The sequence below is a fragment of the Acomys minous genome, assembly GCF_964271855.1.
Source record: "Acomys minous genome assembly, chromosome: 10".
Classification (NCBI taxonomy): domain Eukaryota; kingdom Metazoa; phylum Chordata; class Mammalia; order Rodentia; family Muridae; genus Acomys; species Acomys minous.
Window position 1 is genome coordinate 62,416,450 of NC_140491.1, and position 25,154 is coordinate 62,441,603.

Below are 25,154 nucleotides of genomic sequence, written 5' to 3' on the forward strand. Positions count from 1 at the left end.
CTCCCAGGTGGCCTGGGGCTGGAAAACAGCCAGAGCATCCTCTTCTGATGTACAGGAGCTGCTGGCATCTCTCAGGCAGGGATGCAGGCCCACCCACTCTTGTTCCTATTCCTACAGGCCCTAACTGCCAGACCAACATCAATGAGTGTGCCTCCAACCCCTGCCTGAACCAGGGGACCTGCATTGATGATGTCGCCGGGTACAAGTGCAACTGTCCTCTGCCCTATACAGGTACGAGCATCCGGTGGCTATAACGGGCTCTGGTGGTAGCTAGTGGGGTTGAGAGTAGATGGGCTCACCGGGCATTCTAGAAGGTTCTTCTCTCTGCTAAGGGCCTAACGTCCTGAAGCACTTGGGCCTGGGCCTGGGGAAGAGTCACCAGATGAGCAAAGCTCCAGGGTGTGTGTGTGTGTGTGTCCGGCTGTTTGTCTGGCACGTCTAGAGTGAGGTGAGCACTGGGTTCCTCTAGGGAAAGCCCAGAGAGCTGGTGGACGCTGCATGGATCGGTGTCCACTTCGCCTGCTCCTCTGGGGGTGGCGGGGGCCTGGCTGCCTTCCTCTGCCGGCTGGGCCTGGGATTCCTTTGATGGCAGCTTCTTTGTGTGAGGAGACAAGGAGCCCTGTGTTGAGATGAACAGAGGCAGCTCCTGCCATGGGCACTGGCCGAGGAATGGTGAGAAGTGGACCCCCTGCAGGGGAGATGTGCAAAGCATTGAACAAGAAAGCCGTGGCCACGTTGCCCCCACCCCCAGCCCCCCAGCCCCTGCAGCTCCCAGTGCTGCTGCTGAGCACTGGCGGCTTCATGCTGCCGCCCCGCTAGGCTCTGGACATCCCAAGAGGCTCTGTGGAGGTGGAGGGTCCCTGCCCAGTGTTCCTATGATGCCTGGCAGCTGGTGGCCAGGATGCTGTTTTCTTTGACAAATGTTAAAGGGCCTGGAGTTTGTCTCCTGTGTTGGTCAGCGAGGAAACCGTCAGCAGCTGGGCGCACCCCATGTCCCTCTTGGTCTTGTTGCTATCGGGGCTGGCAGGAGGAGTCAAGCCATGCTGACCAGCTTCCTGCTGGCCTGCTTCCTGCTTCCCTTTGCACAATTGTCGGAAACCCTGTCAAAGTTCCTGTCTGCCCAGGTCACCGTGGAAACCGATAGAGAGAGAGGGGCCCTGGAGACTCACCCCCAGCAGGCTGGGGACATGGTGGGAGACGAGGAAGATAAGGCTTCCTTGCTTAGCTCCCAGAGCCAACCGTGGCCATAAACAGGAAAGCTAGCCTGGATTACAAGGAGAGGCACCTGGGGTACACACAGCTCCCTCAGGCGGTTATCAGGCTCACTGTCCTTGTGTGAGGCTGCACCCCATGTTCTCTGACAAGTAGGATGTGCTTGAGGTAGCCACAGTAGCTCTGTCTCTCTCTAGAGTGAGCCTCCTGGGACCCAGGGCCTCAGGATCAGCTGCAAGGCTTTTCCTGGAGTGGCGAGCAGGCTCAGCCACCTGTTACAGTATGGATCTTGTTTTAAGGTTTTCTGGTTGGGCGAGGCCCAGGTATCACTTTGCAGCTTTTGGGAGACAAGAGATGGCTTCAGGAGCTAGGCAAATGGCCCACGGAGAAGGAGTGTTTGCTTTGGAAACATAAGACCTGTTTCATGAAAATAGGGCATCACATAATGCCCGTAACCCTGACATTTGGAAGCAGAGACAGAAGTCTCCTGAGAGTGCCCTGGCTGGCCGGCCTAGGTGAAATGGCAAGCTTCTGATTCAATGAGACTCTGTCTCCAAGGAATAAGGTGCAGAGCTTGTAGAAGACACCTGACATCTGTCTCTGCCTCAGGTGCACACTTGTGTGCACTTACACACTCACATGCACATATCATATGCTTTTTTTGGGAGGAGTTGTTTTTTGGTTTTGTTTTGTTTTGTGTTTTTGGTTTTTCAAGACAGGGTTTCTCTGTGTAGCCCTGACTGTCCTGGACTCACTTTGTAGACCAGGCTAGCCTTGAACTCACAGGGATCCACCTGCCTCTGCCTCCCGAGTGCTGGGATTAAAGGTGTGCACAGCCACCCCCATTCCCCCTGGCTCGCTTTTTTTAAAAGTGACTTTTAGAGAGAGACTTGTTTCTGCTTTGTCTCTGACTTCCTGTCTCTGATTGTCACTCCTCCCAGGATCAGAAGCCGGCTAGCCAAGCATACAGGGTCCCTACACCCCACCCCCACCCCGTGGGAGATGCCATGGGCTCGGCCCGTTGGGTTCTACTACATATCTTTCTCCCTAGGAGCCACGTGTGAGGTGGTGTTGGCCCCATGTGCCACCAGCCCCTGCAAAAACAGTGGGGTGTGCAAGGAGTCGGAGGACTATGAGAGCTTTTCCTGTGTCTGTCCCACGGGCTGGCAAGGTGAGACTAACCTGGTCCCACTGGACTGGAACAGAGACAGTGGGTGGAAGAAGTCAATGGCCCAGCCAGCTCCAGGCCAGACTCCAGAGATGAGGTCATAGGTGATGAGCCACCTCCTCTGGTGAGCAGAAGCAAGAGATGGCCTTGGGTGGCCCTTTCCCATCCTGACTTAGTGGCCTTCTGTTCCCCAGAGGTTAGGGGAGAAGCATTGCTTGTAGACCGGCCAGCTGGGGCAAAGGCTCAGTTGGTGGGGGTAAGGGTAACCGAATGAATCTTGTCCTCCCAGGTCAAACCTGTGAGATCGACATTAATGAGTGTGTGAAGAGCCCGTGTCGCCACAGTGCCTCCTGCCAGAACACCAACGGCAGCTACCGCTGCCTCTGCCAGGCTGGCTACACGGGCCGCAACTGTGAGAGCGACATTGATGACTGCCGGCCCAGTAAGTGGTACCCAGTTCTGTCCACTCTGCATTCGGGTGCCTCTTTCCCTAGGCACACATGGCAGGGAGCTGCTGAGAGGCTGAGGTGGGAAAACAGTCCTGGTGCCCAGTTGCAGGCAGTGATGCAGGGCTAGGTCCACTGGCCTATGCCCGAAAGGAGACAAGCCAGATGCTAGGGACAAGCCAGGAGGTGACTGTTGAACATCACTGTGTGCCTCACCAGGGCTGACCAGAGGGACTCCAAAAGGCTTTACAGCTAGATTGGCCAACCCAGTTGAGTGACATGGAACAGAGCCTCCAGGCACTTCACGGCGATGGCACAGGGCCTGGCTGTAGTCAACCTTGACGCATGGCCCTTCTTAAGACTTGCGGAGTTTTGTAGGGCTCTGAGTCTGTCCCCATCCCGAATCAAAGCTAAAGACAGAAATTTAAAGAGGTGGCCTCGCACCATCAAGGTGCTTGCTGAATTCCTGTCTCCCCACTGCCGTGGGGTCTGAGGGAGGGAACGCATGTGGAACAGATTCAGAGCTGGGATCAGCTTGGAGTGGGTGGCCCCGTCAACTAGTGTCACCAGAGGCTTGCTGTGAGCCCTGGCCATCCCACACCACCTTCTCCACCTTGGCCAGTGGCCACCCTAAGGCCCATTCTTCTGTCCCTTCAGACCCTTGTCACAACGGAGGTTCCTGCACCGACGGCATCAACACAGCCTTCTGCGACTGCCTGCCCGGCTTCCAGGGTGCCTTCTGTGAGGAGGACATCAACGAATGTGCCAGTAATCCGTGCCAAAATGGTGCCAACTGTACCGACTGTGTGGATAGCTACACATGTACCTGCCCTGCAGGCTTCAATGGCATTCACTGCGAAAACAACACACCTGACTGTACCGAGAGGTGTGTCTCAGACTCCCGGCCTCACAGGGGGCCTGGTGGGACCCCGGCCTCGACTGAGGCAGGGACAGAAATGGATGGTGGAGGAGGACCCAAGTGCCTGATAGCATGGCATCTCAAACAGGCGTCTTGCCCAGACCCAGTGGGCATTTAGCACTAATTGAGTTGAGCCCAGCATTGTTCATTATATGGCAGTGTCCCTCCTAAAAGGGCCATTGTGACCTTCAGTGACTTAGAACAAGGAAGTTTATCCAGAGGAATTGGTGAACCAACCTCCTATCAAACAGGAGCTTTGTGGTCTGTCTATTTCCCTTTTTGCCTTGGTTGCCAGGAAGCTTAGAGTTAATGTCAATCTCAAGCCCAGCCTATGATATGTTTCCTATAGTATTCTTAATTTGTCCTTGATTTTTGGGTTTTTTTTTTTTTTTAAACCATCACACACCATATGCTGTAAAAGCTCTGATCATGATCTGAGCGTTGGGGCCAGGCTGGCGGCGAGCTGTGTGTCCCGGCGAGGGCCTGGTGTGCTCACTCCCCCTCCCCTGCCTCCCGTTGCCTCCAGCTCCTGCTTCAATGGTGGCACCTGTGTGGATGGAATCAACTCCTTCACCTGTCTGTGTCCACCCGGCTTCACGGGCAGCTACTGCCAGTACGACGTCAATGAGTGTGACTCTCGGCCCTGCCTGCACGGTGGCACCTGCCAAGACAGCTATGGTACCTACAAGTGCACCTGCCCGCAGGGCTACACTGGCCTCAACTGCCAGGTGAGCTGAGGTTGCAGAGTCGCCGCTGCCCAGCCCTGGGCCATGCTGCCTTCAGGGGGCGAGGGGACACAGGAGCAGGGAGAGCTCCCAGGTGTCCTCATGGGTTGAAGGAGCCAGAGTGGATCCGCAGCCTCTGGGGAAATGCCAAATTGGTCATTTCTGAGGGAGACAGGTGGGCACACGGATGCCAGGCGTTTGCTTCTGTGGAGTGCGTTAAGTGGCTTCTGTACGAAGCAGCCTGGGGACAGTTTCACCTCCAGGGAAGGATGTCCAAGGAAAGGCAGCAGGTGGATTTGCAGAGGGCCTTGAATGACAACAAGAGACATGGGGCCCAGTCCCAGGTTGCTCCCAGGGCAGGGGTGTTTGTGAGCCCTGGGCCTGGGAGTTCTTAGGTGGCATTCTTTCTAAGCTGGTGGGAGGGGGAGGTAGGGGATAAATAGAAAGCCCTACTCCACTGGTTCTCAACCTGTGGGTGCTGACCCGGATAGGGGTCATATGTCAGATATCCTGCATATCAGATATTTACAGTATAATTTGTAATGGTAGCAACACTACAGCTATGAAGTAGCAATGAAGTAATTTTATGGTGGGGGGTCATCACTACATGAGGAACTGTATTAAAAGGCCACAGCAATTGGAAGGGTGAAAACAGCCCTACTCAGAGCCGGCCAGGACCAGAGCAGGAGGGTAGCCCCGGCTCTCAGAGTTGGTAGGGAAGGGGCTGACCCCTGCGTGTCTCCTCAGAACCTCGTGCGCTGGTGTGACTCAGCTCCCTGTAAGAACGGCGGCAGGTGCTGGCAGACCAATACACAGTACCACTGTGAGTGCCGCAGCGGCTGGACTGGCTTCAACTGTGACGTGCTCAGCGTGTCCTGCGAGGTGGCCGCACAGAAGCGAGGTAACTGGCCCAGACCGCCCGGCCTTGCCCTGGGCTCGAGCCCCGGTGCCTACCAGGTCAGGGTGGCATGGGCAGTGGTCCCTGAGGGTTGGAGGCCTAGCCTCAGTTCCTGCCCATCTTGTCCCCACAGGCATTGATGTCACCCTCCTGTGCCAGCACGGAGGGCTCTGTGTGGATGAGGAAGACAAACATTACTGCCACTGCCAGGCAGGCTACACGGGGAGCTACTGTGAGGACGAGGTGGACGAGTGTTCACCTAACCCCTGCCAGAACGGAGCCACCTGCACTGACTACCTCGGCGGCTTTTCCTGCAAGGTGTGGGCCGTTCCCGGGGTGGCGGGAAGAACTAGAGTTAGGCATGAGTGGTGCAGCCGGAAGGCTTTTGACTGGGATCTGGTGTATCATGGCAGTCGGAGCCCACTGTCCTGTGAGAGCAAGGTGTCACACACCTGTGCAGGACCCAGTCCCATTACAGATGTGCTGGAGGAGGAGGAACATGCTGAGCAGTGGCTTGGGGTACCCCTTTCCCAGATGGTTTCATGTTACCTAACATCTGCTCCAAGACCTCGCCCCTGTGGGACCAGGTGTTGTCCCCTTCCCACCTTGGACAGTGACTTTAAGGTCCTGCCTGGGCTCTGCTGGGTGGAGGCCCCCATTCAGGCCTGAAAATGTAGGCCTAACTGGGTGGGGGGGGGACCAGGTGGGGGACATGGTACCACCACCCCAGCTAAGCTGTGGCCCACCCCATTTCTACAGTGTGTGGCCGGCTACCACGGGCCTAACTGCTCTGAGGAGATCAACGAGTGCCTGTCCCAGCCCTGCCAGAATGGGGGTACCTGCATCGATCTGACCAACACCTACAAGTGCTCCTGCCCCAGGGGCACACAGGGTAAGGGTAGAGGCCGGGGTGGCATGGGCAGGATGCAGCCAACACTTACTCCATCTTGCCTTGGAGGGCTAAGGGAAATGCAAAACTGACCAGGGAACAAAAGCCTTAGTAGGGTGGTACTGTGACATCTTCCCTGATTGCTGGACTGAGCCACACAGGTCAGCGTGTAGCCAGTACCATCTTCTGATAGTGTCCTTGGTCACTCTGCAGGCGTGCACTGTGAGATTAATGTTGATGACTGCCACCCCCCACTCGACCCCGCCTCCCGAAGCCCCAAGTGCTTCAACAATGGCACCTGTGTGGACCAGGTGGGTGGCTATAGCTGCACCTGCCCACCAGGCTTCGTCGGGGAACGGTGTGAGGGCGATGTCAATGAGTGTCTCTCCAACCCCTGCGACCCACGTGGCACCCAGAACTGCGTGCAGCGTGTTAACGACTTCCACTGCGAGTGCCGGGCTGGCCACACTGGTGGGTGCCTTGGGCAGGTGGGCCGAACAGGTGGGCGGGCAGGTGTCAGCAGGGCTGGCTCCTTACTGTGCCCTCACACAGGACGCCGCTGCGAGTCAGTCATCAACGGCTGCAGGGGCAAGCCATGCAAAAATGGAGGTGTCTGTGCCGTGGCCTCCAACACTGCCCGCGGGTTCATCTGCCGGTGCCCTGCGGTAGGTGCCCCTGGCCCTGTGCAGCTCCCAGGGTTCCTAGGCCCCCTGGCTCTTATGTTGGGTAGACCTGTCCCACACCCACCCTCACCCTGAGTAGGTCAGCTCAGCCTGAAGGCCTCTAGCAGAGGCTAGGGACCAGGTCCCATGCTTCCTCATGTCCGCTCCCTTGACCATTCATAAAGCCTGAGTGAGCATGACACATCCATGCCTATAGTCTCAGTGCTCTGGAGACCAAGGCTGAAAGGCTGCCCTGTATTCCGGGTACCTTAGGCTACAGAACAAGACCCTGTTTAGAGATGATTTACTGCCGTGCTGTGTTGGAAACCTAGGTCCTCACAAACGCGGGACAGATCTTCCGCCGCTGAGTCCCGGCCCACCCTTCTTGAGTAGATGTTCATTTTAAAGCAGTTTTATGTTTGCCTGAGGACTTAGCCAGAAAGCCAGGTCCCCACCCTGCCTGCCCTTTCCTATGGTTGCCACCTTTCGTGGACGGGGTTGAGGGTCACACTCTGAGCTGGCACTAATATGCAGCATTTGCCCTGGGTGTTGACACTCAGGGCTCTGTACACATATAATGTACCAATGTCAGCCTGGGGTTTCATGGCTCTAAAACCTGCCCGCTCAGCCATTCCTCTGATTTGAAGCCCTTGGCAATCCTGACCTTCTTAGGGTGAGGATGTCTCGGGGGCCTGACTGGGGAGAGGCTATGGTCACGTTTCACAGGTCACGGGATGCGGCCAGGCGCTAGGCTGGGGTGCATGGTGTCCTTGAACCCATGCACCCTGATCCAATGCGCCATCCTCTCTCCCCAGGGCTTCGAGGGCGCCACCTGTGAGAATGATGCCCGCACTTGTGGCAACTTGCGCTGCCTCAATGGTGGTACATGCATCTCAGGCCCACGCAGTCCCACCTGCCTGTGCCTGGGCCCCTTCACCGGCCCCGAGTGTCAGTTCCCGGCCAGCAGCCCCTGTGTGGGGAGCAACCCCTGCTACAACCAGGGTACCTGTGAGCCCACCTCCGAGAGCCCTTTTTACCGCTGTCTGTGCCCTGCCAAGTTCAACGGGCTGCTGTGCCACATCCTGGACTACAGCTTCACAGGTGGGGCTGGCCGCGACATTCCCCCGCCGCAGATTGAGGAGGCCTGCGAGCTGCCCGAGTGCCAGGAGGAAGCCGGCAACAAGATCTGCAACCTGCAGTGTAACAATCACGCATGTGGCTGGGACGGCGGCGACTGCTCCCTCAACTTCAACGACCCTTGGAAGAACTGCACACAGTCCCTGCAGTGCTGGAAGTATTTCAGTGATGGCCACTGTGACAGCCAGTGCAACTCAGCCGGCTGCCTCTTTGATGGCTTCGACTGCCAGCTCGCCGAGGGGCAGTGCAAGTAAGTCAGACTGGGTTGCTTCAGGGTCCCCGGGACTCAGCAGGCATCTGGGGGAGGACCAAACAGAACATCAGGATGTGTATTCCCACCCATGCGGTGGTGCACCAGGCACGCTTCCCATGTCTGGTCCAGTCAGGGTGTGTTTGAGATCCTCCGGCTGGGATGGGACTGAGTGTGTCCTCTACCCCCCTCAGCCCCCTGTATGACCAGTACTGCAAGGACCACTTCAGCGACGGCCATTGCGACCAGGGCTGCAACAGTGCTGAGTGCGAATGGGATGGGCTAGACTGTGCGGAGCACGTGCCCGAGCGGCTGGCGGCTGGCACGCTGGTGTTGGTGGTGCTGCTCCCGCCCGAACAGCTACGAAACAATTCCTTCCACTTCCTGCGGGAGCTCAGCCACGTGCTGCACACCAATGTGGTCTTCAAGCGCGATGCGCAAGGCCAGCAGATGATCTTCCCCTACTACGGTCGAGAGGAAGAGCTGCGCAAACACCCGATCAAGCGTTCCGCGGTGGGTTGGGCCACCTCTTCGCTGCTTCCCGGCACCAGTGGTGGGCGCCAGCGCAGGGAGCTGGACCCCATGGACATCCGTGGGTGAGTGAGACCCAGATCCTGCGGCTGTGAGCTGTTCCCCAGTGTCTCCTTGAGTCCTCTGATCAGCTCAACCCTGGAGATGACCCCTGACGAAGTGGTATTCATTCACCTTACTTTATGGTCAGAAAGGACGTGGGATGCTGAGAGCATCCATCTCCCGGTACCTGGCAGGCTGCACCGATTTCTCCAGCATGTGGCTTTGAGGTGCCACTCAGTACCAGGCGCTGGGGACCAAGCTAATTAAAGCTTCTAGGGTGCCCCCTGGGTTTGAATCATCCTAGACCGATTCTGCACCTCAGTCTCTACAGCCCCTATCCATAGTGCAGAGGAGGCAGTTGGGAGGATGCTGCAGGGCCCTGTTGCTGAGCCTTAAAGGACAAGGAGATGAAGGTGGCAGTGAGAAAGCACAAACAAGGGCATCTCAGGGATGCTGCACAAAACGATCTGGGGATGGGCAGAGAAGCACCAGCCAGGCCTGGTGTGTCGCCCTCCACATCCTGCATTTGGAGGTGCTAGGAGCCTGCCACCTATTTCTCTTTGAGCATCTTTGAGCTTGGTGACACATCTCCTGACCACAATGGTTCTGGTAAAGGTCAGAAATGTATTGTCACCTGGAAGCTGTGTTAGAGCCCTGTGTCTGAGAGGCCAGTGCCTGAGAGTGGGTGACTTGGTTGGTGTGAGAGTCATGGCTGCTGTTGCCTCAGGCCACTCCCTGGGGAGTCCTGAGGAATAAGCCACAACTGCATCTCAAGAGGGCCCTGGATGCCTAAAGACATTCTCTGTTCTCTGAGGTGAAGAAAACGGGTGCTGTGGCACCTAAGGGGCAAAGCTGGACAGATGCAGGACAGAAGGACGAGCCCCTGCTGAGGGCGAAACACTGGGGCTGCAGGGAGATGTTCCCATTGCAGGGCGATTGCTGTCCAGTGTGCTCGCTGGGTCAGGGTGATAGGTCAGGGTCAGAGCCGGTGTGCAGGCAGCATGCTAGCGGGTATCTGACCTCACTGTGTCATGTGTGTTCTCAGCTCCAGGTCAGGGTTAGAGCTGGTGTGCAGGCAGCATGCTGGAGGGTATCTGACCTCACTGTGTCGAGTGTGTCCTCTTTGGGTCGTGTGTAACCTCACTGTGTCGCGTGTGACCACACTGTGTCACGTGTGACCTCACTGTGTCCTGTGTGTCCTCAGCTCCATCGTCTACCTGGAGATCGACAACCGGCAATGTGTCCAGTCATCCTCGCAGTGTTTCCAGAGTGCCACCGATGTGGCCGCCTTCCTGGGCGCGCTTGCCTCACTTGGCAGCCTCAATATTCCCTACAAGATCGAGGCCGTAAAGAGTGAGTGATGGTTCAGTGATTAAGAACACTGGCTGCTCTTGCAGAGGAGCTGGGTTCAAGTCCCCTTACTCACATGGCATTTTTTTTTTTCATAACTATCTGTAACTCCAATTCCAGGGCATCCGACACCTTCTGATCTCTGTAGGCACCAGGCATGCACAGGGTTCACAGACATACATGCAAGCAACACACCCATATACATTTTTTTTAATGTTTCGACGTGACTGCTCCTCCCCCCAACCCAACCGTGCTTCTTCGGGGACGGATTGCTTGGGTGGAGGAGGGAGAGTCTGTCTGGGAGGGGCCACAGGCAGCTGCCCTCCAGAGCTCAGAAAGTGCTTTTCTGGAATTTTTTTTTTTTTTTGATAGCCTTCCCTCCTTGTGGATGGTGGCAGCCATAAGTAAAAGTTGTCCCCTTGGATGTATGCATACACCAGAAAGTGTGGGGGAGTTTTTTTCTCCTTACCCCTGATTTTTCTTTGTTGGGTATTATTTCAAAATCATTACCAGTTTTTTTTTGTGTGTGAGTTTTTTTTTTTTAAGAGAGAGAAAGAAATTGATCGGTGTCATGTGAAGTGTTGAAGTTTGTATCTTGAAAATCCCCCTAAATCCTTTGTCTTAACAGCTCAATGCGAGCGCAGCGATTTGAAGTTCACTAATCCTCCTCCTCGGAAAGGGAGAAGTGAGCGCTGTCTCCAGACAGATCGGGCTGGTGCAGGAGAGAATTTAGCGATAGTTTGCAATTCTGATTAATCACGTAGAAAATGACCTTATTTTGGGGGGTGGGATGGAGGCGAGTGGGTGAGGAGGCACTGGCCGTGGAGCCAGTCCGCCGCCCCCCACCGGCCCACAGCATCACCACGCCTGACGTGGGGTGCTTGCCTGCCTCCCCTGCCCGCAGGTGAGACGGTGGAGCCTCCGCTGCCCTCGCAGCTGCACCTCATGTACGTGGCTGCGGCAGCCTTCGTGCTCCTGTTCTTTGTGGGCTGTGGGGTGCTGCTGTCCCGCAAGCGCCGGCGGCAGCATGGCCAGCTCTGGTTCCCTGAGGGTTTCAAAGTGTCAGAGGCCAGCAAGAAGAAGCGGAGAGAACCCCTTGGGGAGGACTCTGTCGGCCTCAAGTGAGTAGATACTGCTCCCCCCCTTGTGTGTGTTGGGGGGCGGTGACTGGCAGGGTCGGCGGGGGATACACAGCAACTTCCGTAGGCCCAAGGGCCTATCCAGGCCTGGGCTCACCTCCCTACTCCCACACCCAGGCCCCTGAAGAATGCATCAGATGGTGCCCTGATGGACGACAATCAGAACGAGTGGGGGGACGAAGATCTGGAGACCAAGAAGTTCCGGGTGAGTCCAGTGGGCTCCCAGGCTTCCCTGGGTGGCCCCTCCCACTTGGGCCCCAAATAACGAGGCTCCACTTACTCTGTCCAAATTCAGTTTGAGGAGCCAGTGGTTCTTCCTGACCTGGATAGCCAGACTGACCACCGGCAGTGGACCCAGCAGCACCTGGACGCTGCTGACCTGCGCATGTCTGCCATGGCTCCGACACCGCCTCAGGGTGAGGTGGATGCTGACTGCATGGATGTCAACGTCCGAGGACCAGGTAAGGCCACCGGAGACACATTCACATGTCCCCTAGCGTGGACTTAGAGGCCAGTAGGACTTGAGAAGGGCTGGGTTCCCCAGATGGCTCTGCCTGCCGAAGCAGCACCCTCTCCCCTGAGCCGACCGCCAGGCTCCCGCTACCCCCAAAGTATACTCTTTCATGAAATGCTGCTTTGCGAAAGTCAAAGTGTTTATTTGTTCGTTCCCTTTGTTTTTTGAGACAGGGTCTTACTCTATAGGCCAGGCCAGCCCCAAATATGATTTTTCTGTCTCAGCTTCCAGTATGCTGGGATTATAGGTGTGGCCTCCATGCCTGGCTGAAGTGTTGACTTTCAAAATTATATGAATATAAGTGTGTGTGTGTGTATGATATATTTTATGTGCATGGTTCTGCCTACATATGTCCGTGTATACTGTGCCTGCCTAGTGCCTGTGGAAATTAGTAGAGGCCATTGAATCTCTTGGAAATGGAGTTACAGATGGTTGTTAGCAGCCATATGGGTGCTGGGGATTGAACTTAGGTCCTCTGGAAGAGCAACCACTGCTCTTAACCACCAGGCCATTGCTCCAGCCCTTATTTTATATTTTTAAGCATTTATTCAATTGAGTGCAAGGGGCACACATGTACCACAGTGCACATGTGGAGGTCAGAGGACAGCGTACTTGAGTTGGCTCTTTCCTTCTACCATGTGGACCCCAGGGATCAGAGTGAGGCTGTCAGGCTTGGCAGCAAAGGCCTTCCCCTACTGAGCCATCTCACTTGCCCACTGTTGCCCAAAGTACATTTTTCTTTTTCCTGAGTAGGTCTTTGATGAAAGGTATCTTGGGCACGTCAGGGAGTAAAACTGGAGGAGGGGTCTCCATCACCCCATCATTTGGCAGCAGGTTGGCATCTAGATGGGGCCCCTGCCCTTCAGGAACTCCGGGTGCCTTCACCAGCCCCCGTAGCCTCTGTGTGCTGAGAGGCGTGTCTGTCCACACAGCTGTCCCAGGGCTGCCACAGCCATGGCTGGGTACTGGCCCTCCCTGAGGCTGACCCCTGCCCCTCCCACATCCACGACTGTCTCTGTCCTCTCTGCAGATGGTTTCACCCCACTCATGATCGCCTCCTGCAGCGGAGGGGGCCTGGAGACAGGCAACAGTGAAGAGGAAGAAGATGCGCCTGCTGTCATCTCCGACTTCATCTACCAGGGCGCCAGCTTGCACAACCAGACAGACCGCACGGGGGAGACGGCGCTGCACCTGGCTGCCCGGTACTCTCGTTCGGACGCTGCCAAGCGCTTGCTGGAGGCCAGTGCAGATGCCAACATCCAAGACAACATGGGACGCACCCCATTGCATGCAGCAGTGTCTGCGGATGCTCAGGGTGTCTTCCAGGTATGTGGCACTGCATCCTTGGGGCCGTTGACCTTGTCTAGGGGCAGTGGTCTGGATGGCATGGGCCCTGCGAGCCCTAATTCCAAGTGTGACTGGGCAGGGATAGCTAGCACCTCCTCATTGGAACAGAACTTTGATACAAAGTTCATCAAGCCCCCAGCTGTGTACTTCTGGGCAGCCTGGCTGACGGGGGAGGGGGGGCGCTCCCCCCTACCCTCAGTAAGACCCTTCAGTCCCAAGGCTCCACCCTAGTACTGTAGCTTTTGCAGCCTAGTCCCACCCCGCTGAGCTGTGGCTGCAGGCATAGCCCATGGCGGCAGGAAGAGAGCTTTAGAGGCCGCTGGTCCTGGCCTGCAAACCTATCTTCTGACTTTGCCTGGAAGCCTGGAGCCAGCCAGAGTGGATTTAGGGATTTAGTTGCCTGAGTCTCCAGGGACCATTCCTAGTAGTTGCTCCTCCGTGTTGCCAGCCAGTGACCCCTGCTACCAGGCCCCATCCTCTATGCCAGCCTGGAGCAGGTCCAGTGGGGGCATAGACCAGGTGTTAAAAAAACTCACCATTTAACTTTTTTTTTTTTTTGCATATGAGTGCTTTACAGAAGAGGGCAGCAGATCTCATCATAGATGGTTGTGAGCTACCATGTGGTTGCTGGGAATTGAACTCAGGACCTCTTGAAGAGCAGGTGGCGCTCTTAACCACTGAGCCATCTCTCCAGCCCATTTAACTATTTCTTAACTTAAGCAACGCATCACCAATCTGCAGATGAAATTTAAGCAAGACAGGGCAGTATACACTTATTATCCCGGCGCTCTAGAATCTGAGAGGATTGTGAACACGAGGCTAGCCTGGTCTTTACAGAAAGACCCCTATTTCAAAAACAGCAGAGAGAGGTTGAGATCAGCCACAGGATACGTTGAACCCAGAGCAGGCCCTGCCTGGTGTACAGCTCTCAGCATGGCCTGCTTTGCTTGCACAGACAGATGTTCAGATGCCTGCTTTGCAGGACTCCAGGCAGTGCTGAGAGTCCTTACCCGGGGCCACCATCCCACTCCTCCCACCTGTGATCCAAGCAGGGACACTTAGCAGTTCCAAGTATGGCCATGGGCATGAGCTGGATTCCCAGCCTGGTTAACCTCCCCTCAGTCCCGCACACCAGGCAGAAGCTTGACTCCTTTAACCTGGAGGTGGTTCTGGCAGCCATGACCATAAGATGAGGCCACATGTGGTACCAGTGAGTCCTCACTGTCACCAGGGGCTGGGGTAGGAACCCTAGCCCCTCTTGCATGTTGAGGGTAGCTCCCTAGCGGCCCATCTTCCTCAGAGGCTCATCCGAGTCATGGGAACAGCTGAACCCAGTCCAGGTGTTGGTTCCTAGAGCTTAGGGGCTTGTGTTTGGAGCACTCCACCTGAATTCATCCCTGCGTTCCAGATCCTGCTGCGGAACCGAGCCACCGATCTGGATGCCCGCATGCACGATGGCACAACCCCACTGATCCTGGCTGCGCGCTTGGCCGTGGAAGGCATGCTAGAGGACCTCATCAACTCGCATGCTGACGTCAATGCTGTGGATGACCTAGGTAGGCCCAAGCTACAGGCCAGCCACTGAGGACCGCAGCCAGTCCCTGGCCTGGTCTGACCCCTCTCCTTGCGTCCCTTTCCAGGCAAGTCGGCCTTGCACTGGGCAGCTGCAGTGAACAACGTGGATGCTGCAGTTGTCCTCCTGAAGAACGGAGCCAACAAAGACATGCAGAACAACAAAGTAAGCAGAGGGGCTGTTCCTACCGCAGGGGCATGACCGGGACACTCCTGGGCAGCCGAATGTGGACCACCAGAGTGTCTGGGACACAGCTGATTTTTCTGATGCCTCCTAAGTGTAGGGGCTGGGACAACAGCAGATAAAGTAACTCACACTCTTGCTGGAGATGATAAGACAGCCAGCTGTCACTGTCCCGCATCACTGTTACTTGAATCTTGTCTTGTGTTCCTCTCTGTCCCTGGGGGAGGAAAGGGTACGATGACCCTAGGGGTTCAGGATTGGCCCAGGGACTGAAGTGGATGCCTCTGTCCTCAAGGCCTGCAAGGCCCCTGGCCTGGCCTACCACTAGCGTCCTCCCCTTTAGGGGGATAAGGAAACTATGCTGAGCTGGGCTTCATCTCTCCTTCTTGCCTCCCAGTGTCTCTGTTTGTCCACGGCTAGTTATGTCTTCAGGACTCTGCTTAGCTGCTCAGGAGGGCAGGGTTTGTGCCTCCTTTACCAGCTCCGCCCCAGATTGGGAAATGCACCAGAGGTCAGGCTCCCGGGCATTGCCGCTGGACACAGGCTCTCCACAGTCCAGGCTGGCCCAGCGGTTCTAAAGAGAATCAGAGCCTGGTGGTGGATGGCTCTCTTGGCTCCTGGGCCGCTTGTAGTCCTTACAGAGAGGCGTGGTTATGTCCACCAGGCAGAGCAGGCCCGGAAGGAGCTGAGATACCATACCCACTGCTGACCCTTTGGACAGGAAGTGCCTTTCTTGTGTTCACTGATTTGCCTTAAAGGCTCCTGAGTCCCAAAGTTGTAATGATTTGCACCTGCATTTGGGGGAGGAGGGTAAAGGGCACACAGTTCATTTGGCAGTCTGACCCCACACAGGGGAAACCCTATGGTTTAGCACAGAGGGTCCCACAGACCTTCTCTGGGGGTGTGAGGTGATATTGCTAGGTTCTCTTTAAGAAAGAGGGGGTGCAGGTGAATATGTAGGCAGAGCACTGTATACATAATAAATAAATAAAATCTTTTTTTTAGAAAGGGGGTGGGGGAGGCTGGAGAGATGGCTCAGTGGTTAAGAGCACTGACTACTCTTCCAGAGGACCCGGGTTCAATTCCCAGCATCCAGATGGCAGCTCACAACTGTATGTAACTCCAAGATCTGACACTTTTCACACATCTTAGCACCAGGAAACTGAGACAGGATGATACTGAGGTCCAGGCCATCTTGAGCAACACAGGGAGGCCCCACTACAAACCCTCCTCTCCCCAGGCCTGGTCAGCTAGGATGTTTGGATCTAGATAGGCCTCTCCCACTGTGAAAAGAGGAAGAGGAACTGCCGCTTCCCTAGCGCCTCCTCCCAGGTCGTCCATCTTGAGTGACTGAGCAGGTTCTATATACCAGGCCCAGCTCCCTCACGTGTCTCCTGTCCATGTCCTACAGGAGGAGACGCCCCTGTTCCTGGCCGCCCGTGAGGGCAGCTATGAGACTGCCAAGGTGTTGCTGGACCACTTTGCCAACCGGGACATCACAGATCACATGGACCGGTTGCCGCGGGACATCGCACAGGAGCGCATGCACCATGATATCGTGCGGCTACTGGATGAGTACAACCTGGTGCGCAGCCCACAGCTGCACGGCACTGCCCTGGGTGGCACGCCCACCCTCTCTCCCACCCTCTGCTCGCCCAACGGCTACCTAGGCAACCTCAAGTCTGCCACCCAGGGCAAGAAGGCCCGGAAGCCCAGCACCAAAGGGCTGGCCTGTGGCAGCAAGGAAGCTAAGGACCTCAAGGCTCGGAGGAAGAAGTCCCAGGATGGCAAGGGCTGCCTGTTGGACAGCTCGAGCATGCTGTCGCCTGTGGACTCCCTCGAGTCACCCCACGGCTACTTGTCGGATGTGGCCTCACCACCCCTTCTCCCCTCCCCATTCCAGCAGTCTCCATCCATGCCTCTCGGCCACCTGCCTGGCATGCCCGACACCCACCTGGGCATCAGCCACTTGAATGTGGCGGCCAAGCCTGAGATGGCGGCACTGGCTGGAGGCAGCCGGCTGGCCTTTGAGCCGCCCCCGCCACGCCTCTCCCACCTGCCTGTAGCCTCCAGCGCCAGCACAGTGCTGAGTACCAACGGCACAGGGGCTATGAATTTCACCGTGGGTGCGCCCGCAAGCTTGAATGGCCAGTGTGAGTGGCTTCCCCGGCTGCAGAACGGCATGGTGCCTGGCCAGTACAACCCGCTCCGGCCAGGTGTGACGTCGGGCACACTGAGCACCCAGGCAGCTGGCCTCCAACATGGCATGATGGGCCCACTACACAGCAGCCTCTCCACCAATACTTTGTCCCCGATTATCTACCAGGGCTTGCCCAACACCCGGCTGGCTACACAGCCACACCTGGTGCAGACCCAGCAGGTGCAGCCACAGAACTTACAGATCCAGCCTCCGAACCTGCAGCCACCATCTCAGCCACACCTCAGTGTGAGCTCGGCAGCCAATGGGCATCTGGGCCGGAGCTTCCTGGGTGGGGAGCCTAGCCAGGCTGACGTGCAGCCGCTGGGCCCCAGCAGTCTGCCCGTGCACACCATCCTTCCGCAAGAGAGCCAGGCCCTGCCCACATCACTGCCATCCTCAATGGTCCCACCCATGACCACTACCCAGTTCCTGACCCCTCCTTCCCAGCACAGCTACTCATCCTCGCCTGTGGACAACACCCCCAGCCACCAGCTGCAGGTGCCAGAGCACCCCTTCCTCACCCCATCCCCCGAGTCCCCAGACCAGTGGTCCAGCTCCTCCCCGCATTCCAACATCTCTGATTGGTCCGAGGGCATCTCCAGCCCGCCCACCAGCATGCCGTCCCAGATCACCCACATTCCAGAGGCATTTAAGTAAACAGGGATGCGGGATGCGGGACCCCAGCTTCCGTTCCCAAGCCCTGTTGGGAGTCGTTTCCAGTGCTCCAGGATGCTGGGGCGACCAAAGGAGCCTTTTTTTTTAAAAAAATGTTTTTATACAAAGTAAGAGGACAAGAATTTCCATTTTTTTTTTTTAGTATTTATTTATGTACTTTTATTTTCCACAGAAACACTGCCTTTTTATTTATATGTATTGTTTTCTATGGCACTAGGGAAAACATATCTGTTCCAAGAAAATAAACTAGTTCTCAGAGCCTTGATTTTCCTGGTCAGGGTGAAGTTCCCTGTGTGTTTGTAAAATATGAACAAGGATTCATGATTTGTAAATGCTGTTTATTTATTGATTGCTTCTTTCCAAAATTGAAAAAAAAAATTGACAGGAGAAGGGAAGCTGGAAACTGCCATGGCCAGGATTGAATTCCCCCACTGCCCAGATGCCTGCCACCCCACACCCACTGCCTTCCTCCCAGTGTCACCTAGGAGTTGTAGATGTGTTTAGAAACAGGCCAAGACCTTGAACCTTAGGCACATGGATTAGTTTTGTATCTAAAACAGGAAACAGGTAAAATGATGTGGTTTATACTGTTTCTAAAGCCACCAGTGTGGGTTTAAAGAAGTGTCCTTGGCATGTGCAGATGTGCTACGAAGGGCCTGTCAAGAACCTTCCGGATTCAATGCTCCACAGTGGTGTTTATGGGACTTGGGAGTATTTCTCCCTGCCAGGCCCCACTGTCCTCTTCCTGACTTCTTGAGCCAGTGAGCCATGCAGGGTATGGTGCCTCCTTGGACTGTTCCTGTGGTGCCTCACCATCACTCCTGGAACAGCACCATGCAAACGGAGCTAAGGATGGACAGTCCTGCCTGGACCTGGGCTCCCAAGACCTGACCGCCAAAGGGCTCTAGTGTGCGTTGTGGAGTTGCCAGAGTAGCCTGCACTGAGACCTCAAGAAAATCTGGGCTGTGTGGCCTCTGATCCCACAACTGCCCTGGGTGGGGACGGCGCCTTGAGTGTGCTGGAATGTGGGTGGAGCCTGCTCCTGGGCCACCCTTCCCGGTTCAGGGTGGCGCTCAGCAGATTGTTGCAGTATCAAGTATAAGCCTGTGGCAGAGTAAGTATCTGTAAATACATGTTTAAAGGTGGATTTTGTTTAAAAAATCTAAAGGAACAAGTCTGTCCTGTGTCAGGCTGATGAGGAACGTCAGAACGCATGGCTCAGCTCCGTGTGACCCAGGCCTCGTGACCTGCAGCTGCCGAACCAGTAGCTCCTGAGAGCGCAGCCCAGGATGGCTCATCTGCTATCCACCAAGCCCTCTCCCAACCAGTGTGTGCTGGGGGCTCGCTCGGGGGCAGCTGCCCACTTCCTCAGGGCAGCTCCTCCCGGCCTTTGCAGGGGGAGTGGTAATGTCTGTGCCATTCCTAGTAGATATGACCAGACATATCCTAAGATGTTGATTCTTACCATGTTTTATAAAAGAAAGTGTAGTTTACAGGAAAAAAAAACTTTAAAAAAATTATCTACGTGCAAAACTGTAGGTAATGAAAATGATGTATTTTTTCATCCTTTTTGTTAACTAATTTGCAATAAAAGTGATGCTGATGGTCGTCCATGTTTTGCTATACTTGGAGGGTTGTTTGGCTCACTTTGCAGGGCGGGTGGCAGAGCAAGGGCCACCCAGCACTGACCCAGCTGAAATCCGAACCCTCTCTTACACAGTAGTAATAGAGGAGTTGTTCTGGGAGACAGGACTGGCCTCAGAAGCTGCTCAGGAGCCAAGGCACCTTACGCTGTCTGTGATACATCACTATTCTCTGAGCCCAAGAACCCCGAACTTCAAGTTCCGCTGTGCCCTCTTCTTGCAAAGGTCATCCCCCACTGAGCTTGTTGGCTGCTTTACCTCCCCTCAAAAGGTTGGGAGGGTCATGGGACTCCCAGGACCTTCGCCTGCAGATCCAGCCACTCCACACTGCCTGGGTTTTGGTTGGTTGGTTGGTTGGTTTAGGTTTTGGTTCTTTCAAGGCAAGGTTTCTCTGTGTAGCCTTGGCTGTCCTAGACTTGCTTTGTAGACCAGGCTGGCCTCGAACTCAGCCATCCGCCTGCCTCTGCCTCCTGAGCACTGGGATTAAAGGTGTGTGCCACCACGCCCTGCCACACTGCCTGTTACATGTACACATGAGCTCAGGAAGGGACTGGAGTCTACAGTCTGGGAGGGCTGGTGGAGGCACTCTATCTTCCTGCCTGTGCGAAAGCCTTTATCCCTGCTGGGTAAAGACTTCCCAATGTGGACTTTTTGCCTAAGTAACCTGTGTTCTGTATGTCAGACCAGTAGATCCACTGGTGCCCTAGTCAACTTCAGTGGAACTGCCCAGAACTGTCTGTCGTGAGGACCTTAGGAGGATGAGTAAGAAGTGTTGTCTCCCCTAGGAAGGGATTTTAGGCAGTAGGTAGAAGGGAACAAGGGGAGGGAGCCTTGGGAGAGGGAGCCAAGAGGGAAGACAAAGGGAGCTGGAGAAACAACAGAGCAGGGTAGCATGTGACAGGTAAGGTAAGCCTGGAAAAGTCTATGATCCTAAGAGGTTGAGTACTGCAAAGGCAGGCATCTTAGCCCTGAGAAGAAATCAGCACAGTGCAGGTGTGGATCTTCTCTCTTCCTGCCTGGTCCTCTCCTCTTGGCCCACATGCACCTCCTGGCACACCAAAGACTCTAACCAAAGTGACAATGGGTAGTGTGCTGAGCTCTCCGAGCCTGGCCATCTGAGGACAAGTGTGACTCCATCAAGTTTGGTTGTCCTGTCTTGGGTCCAGTGCTGCACATTGCGATAGCAGAGGGTGCCTGAGGTCCTAGAAGGGATGCTCACACACAGAATTAGGGTAAGTTGTCTGATTTTTTTACCCTCAAGGGAAAGGTCTGAGCTAGAATTTTGCCCAGAGAACTCCTAGCACTGCTAACATTGCATCCTGAAATGACAGAGTGGAAAGGGCTTAGCAGGCCCATATGCCAGTGTATTCTCTACAGCATCAGCCGCAATGGCACGTGCAGCCAAACATCCGTCAGAAGATAGATACAGGGACCACACTGGGATGGCTGGACCAGGGGACACACATTTGGACTGGGTTTGGGGTGAATAACATTTGCATTTACAAACCAAAGCAGAGGCCTACCTGTGAGGGCAAATCATCTCTAGCCAGTGAGAGGCCAGACTACAAAAGGCCAAGGGGGAAAGGACCCCTGCCTGCTGCAGCAGGACATGAGTCCTTTCTTGCCTTCAGACTCCCATCCAAAGACTGCCTGTTTTTCCTGGGTCTCTAGAACTTGAGCCATTAAGGCACTTGGATCTCCAGCTTGCTAGGTACAGCTCCGGAGACTTGCCAACCCCGCAGCCATGTGCACCCTCCGGTCCATCTTTCGATGTATATACCCTAATAAACATTCAGCTGAATATTTTTCATCCATTAAAAGGAACGGAGCTTTGAGACCTATTAAAATGTAGGTGAGCTGTAGGAAGACGAAGAAGCCTCACAAGTGGCCACGTGATTTCATTTTTATGAAATGCGATCTGTAATTAAAGCCACAGAGACAGAAAACAGAATGGCCATTCCTGGGCCTGGGGAAACGGATATGACTGGTGACGGCAGTAAGCTTGGTTTTCATGATGGCTAGTGCAGCGGGTGGGAGGCTGCCTGGCACCGTGAAGGCCCCAGACCTGCCAATGCCAGCATTCCACGATCTGCGAGGCTCCTAAAACTAGCAAAGAAATCCAAGCAAAATGTGAACTTTTAGAAGTTTGTCCCCATGGACACAACGACAAGTTCTCTTTAATTTTGTGACAGGATCTTGCTGTGTATCCCAGGTTGGCCTCAAACTCGCCATCCTCCTGCCTCAGTCTCCCAAGTGTTGGGATTCCAGGTGTGCACCACCACACCCAACTCAGCCTAGTACTCTTAATGAGCATCTCCCTGCCCTTAAAGTCATGAGAAACAAATGAAAAATAGAAATCAATCTTTTTGAAGGGCCAAGGATGTAGCCCAGTAGCAGTTTGCTTACCATACACAGGGCTCCAGATTCCATCTCTACGACCAAATAAAGTAATCAATAAACTGGCCTGGGAGATAACTTTCAAACACTTGTCAGCCTAAGCACCTGGTTCTGAGCCATGTAAAAAAGCTGGGTGTGGTAACATGCTGTGATCCCAGCATCAGCAAGGTGGGGAGGCGAGACAGGTGGACTCTTGGGGTTCACTGGCTAGCCAGCCTTGCCTATCAGTGAGCCTCAGTCCCAGTGGGAAACCCTGTCTCAGAAAATAGGGTTAGAGGGCTGGCCGTAGTGGTGCACGCCTTTCTTTTTTCTTTAAGATTTATTTATTATTTATATAGTATTCTGCCTACATGTGTGCCTTCCCACCACAAGAAGACACCAGATCTCATGACAGGCGGTTGTGAGCCACCATGTGCTTGCTGGGAATTGAACTTGGGACCTTCGGAAGAGTAAATGGTGCTCTTAACCTCTGAGCCATCTCTCCAGTACGTGGTGCATGCCTTTAATTCCAGCACTTGGGAGGCAGAGGCAGGCGATCACTGTGAGTTCGAGGCCAGCCCAGTCTACAAAGCAACTCCAGGACAGCCAAGGATACACAGAGAACCCCTGTCTTGAAAAACCTAAAATAAATAAATAAATAAATAATATATATATAATTATATATTAATATATATATTTTTAAAAAAGAAAGTATGGTAGAGTTGGGCATTGTAGCATCTCTGTGAGTTCCACGCCAGCCTGGTCTACATGGAGAGTTCCAGGACAGCTAAGGGCTAATAGTCTCTGTCTCTAAAGCAAACTTAAAACCAAGATGGAGAACAAGGAAGGCACCCTCTGGCTTCTACATGCCCACTCACATGCATACACCACACACACACCCACACACACACACCCACATACAATTTAAGGTCTAAATGGGGGACCCAGCCCAGAGAGAAAAGAGTCTTGTAGCTTCAACCTTCCCTTGTTTAGGGAGAATCCAGGACAGCGGACCCTACCATCTCTTGCAGAAATATTCCAAGACCAAATCCCAAGCAGACAGAGGTGTGGAGAGGAGCTCTGTGGCACAGACACACACAGAGGATGACCATATACAAACTTGGGAGCAGAGGCAACAGGGTGACCTTGGAGCAACCTGCCGTGTGGCACCTGGTCTCAGATATCAGCCATATTCCTGTGAAAGCCAACCAGTGCGTGGGGCTCTAGATTGATCCCAGGTCACCTCTTGGATGCCAAAATCTACCAGGGATACAGGCCAGTGAGCCCCCTTGGTACTGCCTTTTTCCTATTGATAATGATACCTGTGTGGACTAGTTGTATGTCAGCTTCACGCTAGAGTTATCTGAAAGGATGGAAACTAATTGAGGAAATGCCTCCATAAGACCTGGCTATAGCCGGGCGTGGTGGCGCACGCCTTTAATCCCAGCACTTGCAAGGCAGAGGCAGGCTGATCGCTGTGAGTTCGATCTACAAAGTGAGTCCAGGGCAGCCAAGACTGTTACACAGAGAAACCCTGCCTTGAGAAACCAAAAAACCAAAACCAAACCAAACCAAACCAAAAATAAAAAAAATTAAAAACCCAAAGAAATCTTTAGCTGGGTGGTGGTGGCACATGCCTTTAATCCCAGCATTTGAGAGGCAGAAGCAGATGGATCTCTGTGAGTTCGAGGTCAGCCTGGTCTACAGAGTAAGTTCCAGGGCAGCTAGAGCTGTTACACAGAAAAACCAAAAAAAAAAAAGAAAGAAAGAAAGAAAGGAAAAAAAAATATCTGGCTGTAAGGCATTTTCTTAATTAGAGATTAATGAGGGAGGGCCCAGCCTATTGTCTGTGGGGCCATACCTAGGCTGGTGGTCCTGGGTTCTATAAGAAAGCAGGCTGAGCAAGCCACGGGGAGAAAGGCAGCGAGCAGCACCCATCCATGGCCTCTGCAGCAGCTCCTGCCTCCAGGATCCTGCCCTGTGTGAGATCCTGCCCTGACGTATTTTAATGATGAACTGTGTTGTGGAAGTGTAAGCAGAATAAATCCTTTCCAACTTGCTTTTAGGTCATGGTGTTTCATCGCAGCAATAAAAACCTTAACTAAGATAGCATCCCCCGCCAGGGACCTGTCATCTTGTACTGTTTTGTTTGCTTTTACGTTAGGATAGTGATTATGCATATGCTACCAGAGGGCTGAGGGTTGGGCCGTAAGTAGAGTAGCCTGAGGCATGGCTCACAATGGCGGGCATGGAGCGTGTGGTCACAACTTCCGCCTCAGCCTCCCAAGCTCTGAGATCGCAGGTATGTCCCAGCACGCTTGACTTTAAGTCTTACTTTTCAACATTCAAAGTATGTAAGCAGAGCCAGGCAGGAATGGTAGTAAATCCAACAGTCAAGAGGCTGAAGCTGAGGCAGGAGGATTGCCACAAGCTCAAGCCAGCCTGAATTATATAGCTAGATCCTGTTTCTTTTTTCTTTTCTTTTCTTTTTTTTCTTTCTTTTTTTTGGTTTTTCGAGACAGAGTTTCTCTGTGTAGCCTTGTCTGTCCTGGACTCACTTGTAGACCAGGCTGGCCTCGAACTCACAAAGATCCCCCTGCCTCTGCCTCCCGAGTGCTGGGATTAAAGGAGTGTGCCACCATGCCCGGCTTCTTCTTCTTCTTCTTCTTCTTCTTCTTCTTCTTCTTCTTCTTCTTCTTCTTCTTCTTTCTTTTCTTTTCTTTCTTTCTTTCCTTGTTTGTTTGCTTGCTTTGGGGGGGATGTTCTGTTTTTTGATACAGGGTTTCTCTATGTAGCCTTGGGTATCCTGAATTCACTTTGTAGACCAGGCTGGCCTCAAACTCACATCGATCTGCCTGCCTTTGCCTCCCAAGTGCTGGGATTAAAGACGTGCGCCACCATGCCCAACACTAGACCCAGTTTTAAAATGAACAAGCAGGGCTGGGGAGATGGCTCAGTGGTTAAGAGCACTGCCTGCTCTTCCAAAGGACCCGGGTTCAATTCCCAGCACCCAGATGGCAGCTCACAACTGTCTGTAACTCCAAGATCTGACACTCTCATACTAAGGCATATTAAAATTAAATAAAATATTAAAAAAATAAAATGAACAAGCAACCAGATATAAATAACCCAAGCAGTGGTGGCACATGCCTTTAATCCCAGCATTTGGGAGGCAGAGGCAGGCAGATCGATGTGAGTTCAAGGTCAGCCTGGTCTACAAAGGGAGTTTCAGAACAGCCAGGGCTACACTGAGAAACCTTGTCTAAACAACAACA

At 54.2% G+C, this 25,154-nt stretch overlaps 1 protein-coding gene across 1 annotated transcript in view; it reads left to right on the forward strand.

Moving 5' to 3' along the window:
* Positions 1-19,468, forward strand: part of NOTCH1 (notch receptor 1) — a 47,102-nt gene extending 27,634 nt beyond the window's left edge. The window contains exons 15-34 of the mRNA XM_084799840.1: positions 118-231; positions 2,264-2,383; positions 2,670-2,822; positions 3,484-3,712; positions 4,272-4,473; positions 5,218-5,371; positions 5,502-5,686; positions 6,128-6,260; positions 6,471-6,728; positions 6,810-6,922; positions 7,735-8,306; positions 8,501-8,902; positions 10,084-10,232; positions 11,134-11,350; positions 11,486-11,573; positions 11,664-11,829; positions 12,913-13,208; positions 14,638-14,785; positions 14,870-14,967; positions 16,397-19,468. Coding sequence (XP_084655966.1) covers positions 118-231; positions 2,264-2,383; positions 2,670-2,822; positions 3,484-3,712; positions 4,272-4,473; positions 5,218-5,371; positions 5,502-5,686; positions 6,128-6,260; positions 6,471-6,728; positions 6,810-6,922; positions 7,735-8,306; positions 8,501-8,902; positions 10,084-10,232; positions 11,134-11,350; positions 11,486-11,573; positions 11,664-11,829; positions 12,913-13,208; positions 14,638-14,785; positions 14,870-14,967; positions 16,397-17,842 — 5,243 coding nt within the window. The 3' untranslated portion in view covers positions 17,843-19,468. The remainder of the gene's footprint in view (positions 1-117; positions 232-2,263; positions 2,384-2,669; positions 2,823-3,483; positions 3,713-4,271; positions 4,474-5,217; positions 5,372-5,501; positions 5,687-6,127; positions 6,261-6,470; positions 6,729-6,809; positions 6,923-7,734; positions 8,307-8,500; positions 8,903-10,083; positions 10,233-11,133; positions 11,351-11,485; positions 11,574-11,663; positions 11,830-12,912; positions 13,209-14,637; positions 14,786-14,869; positions 14,968-16,396) is intronic.
* The last annotated feature ends 5,686 nt before the right edge of the window (positions 19,469-25,154 follow it).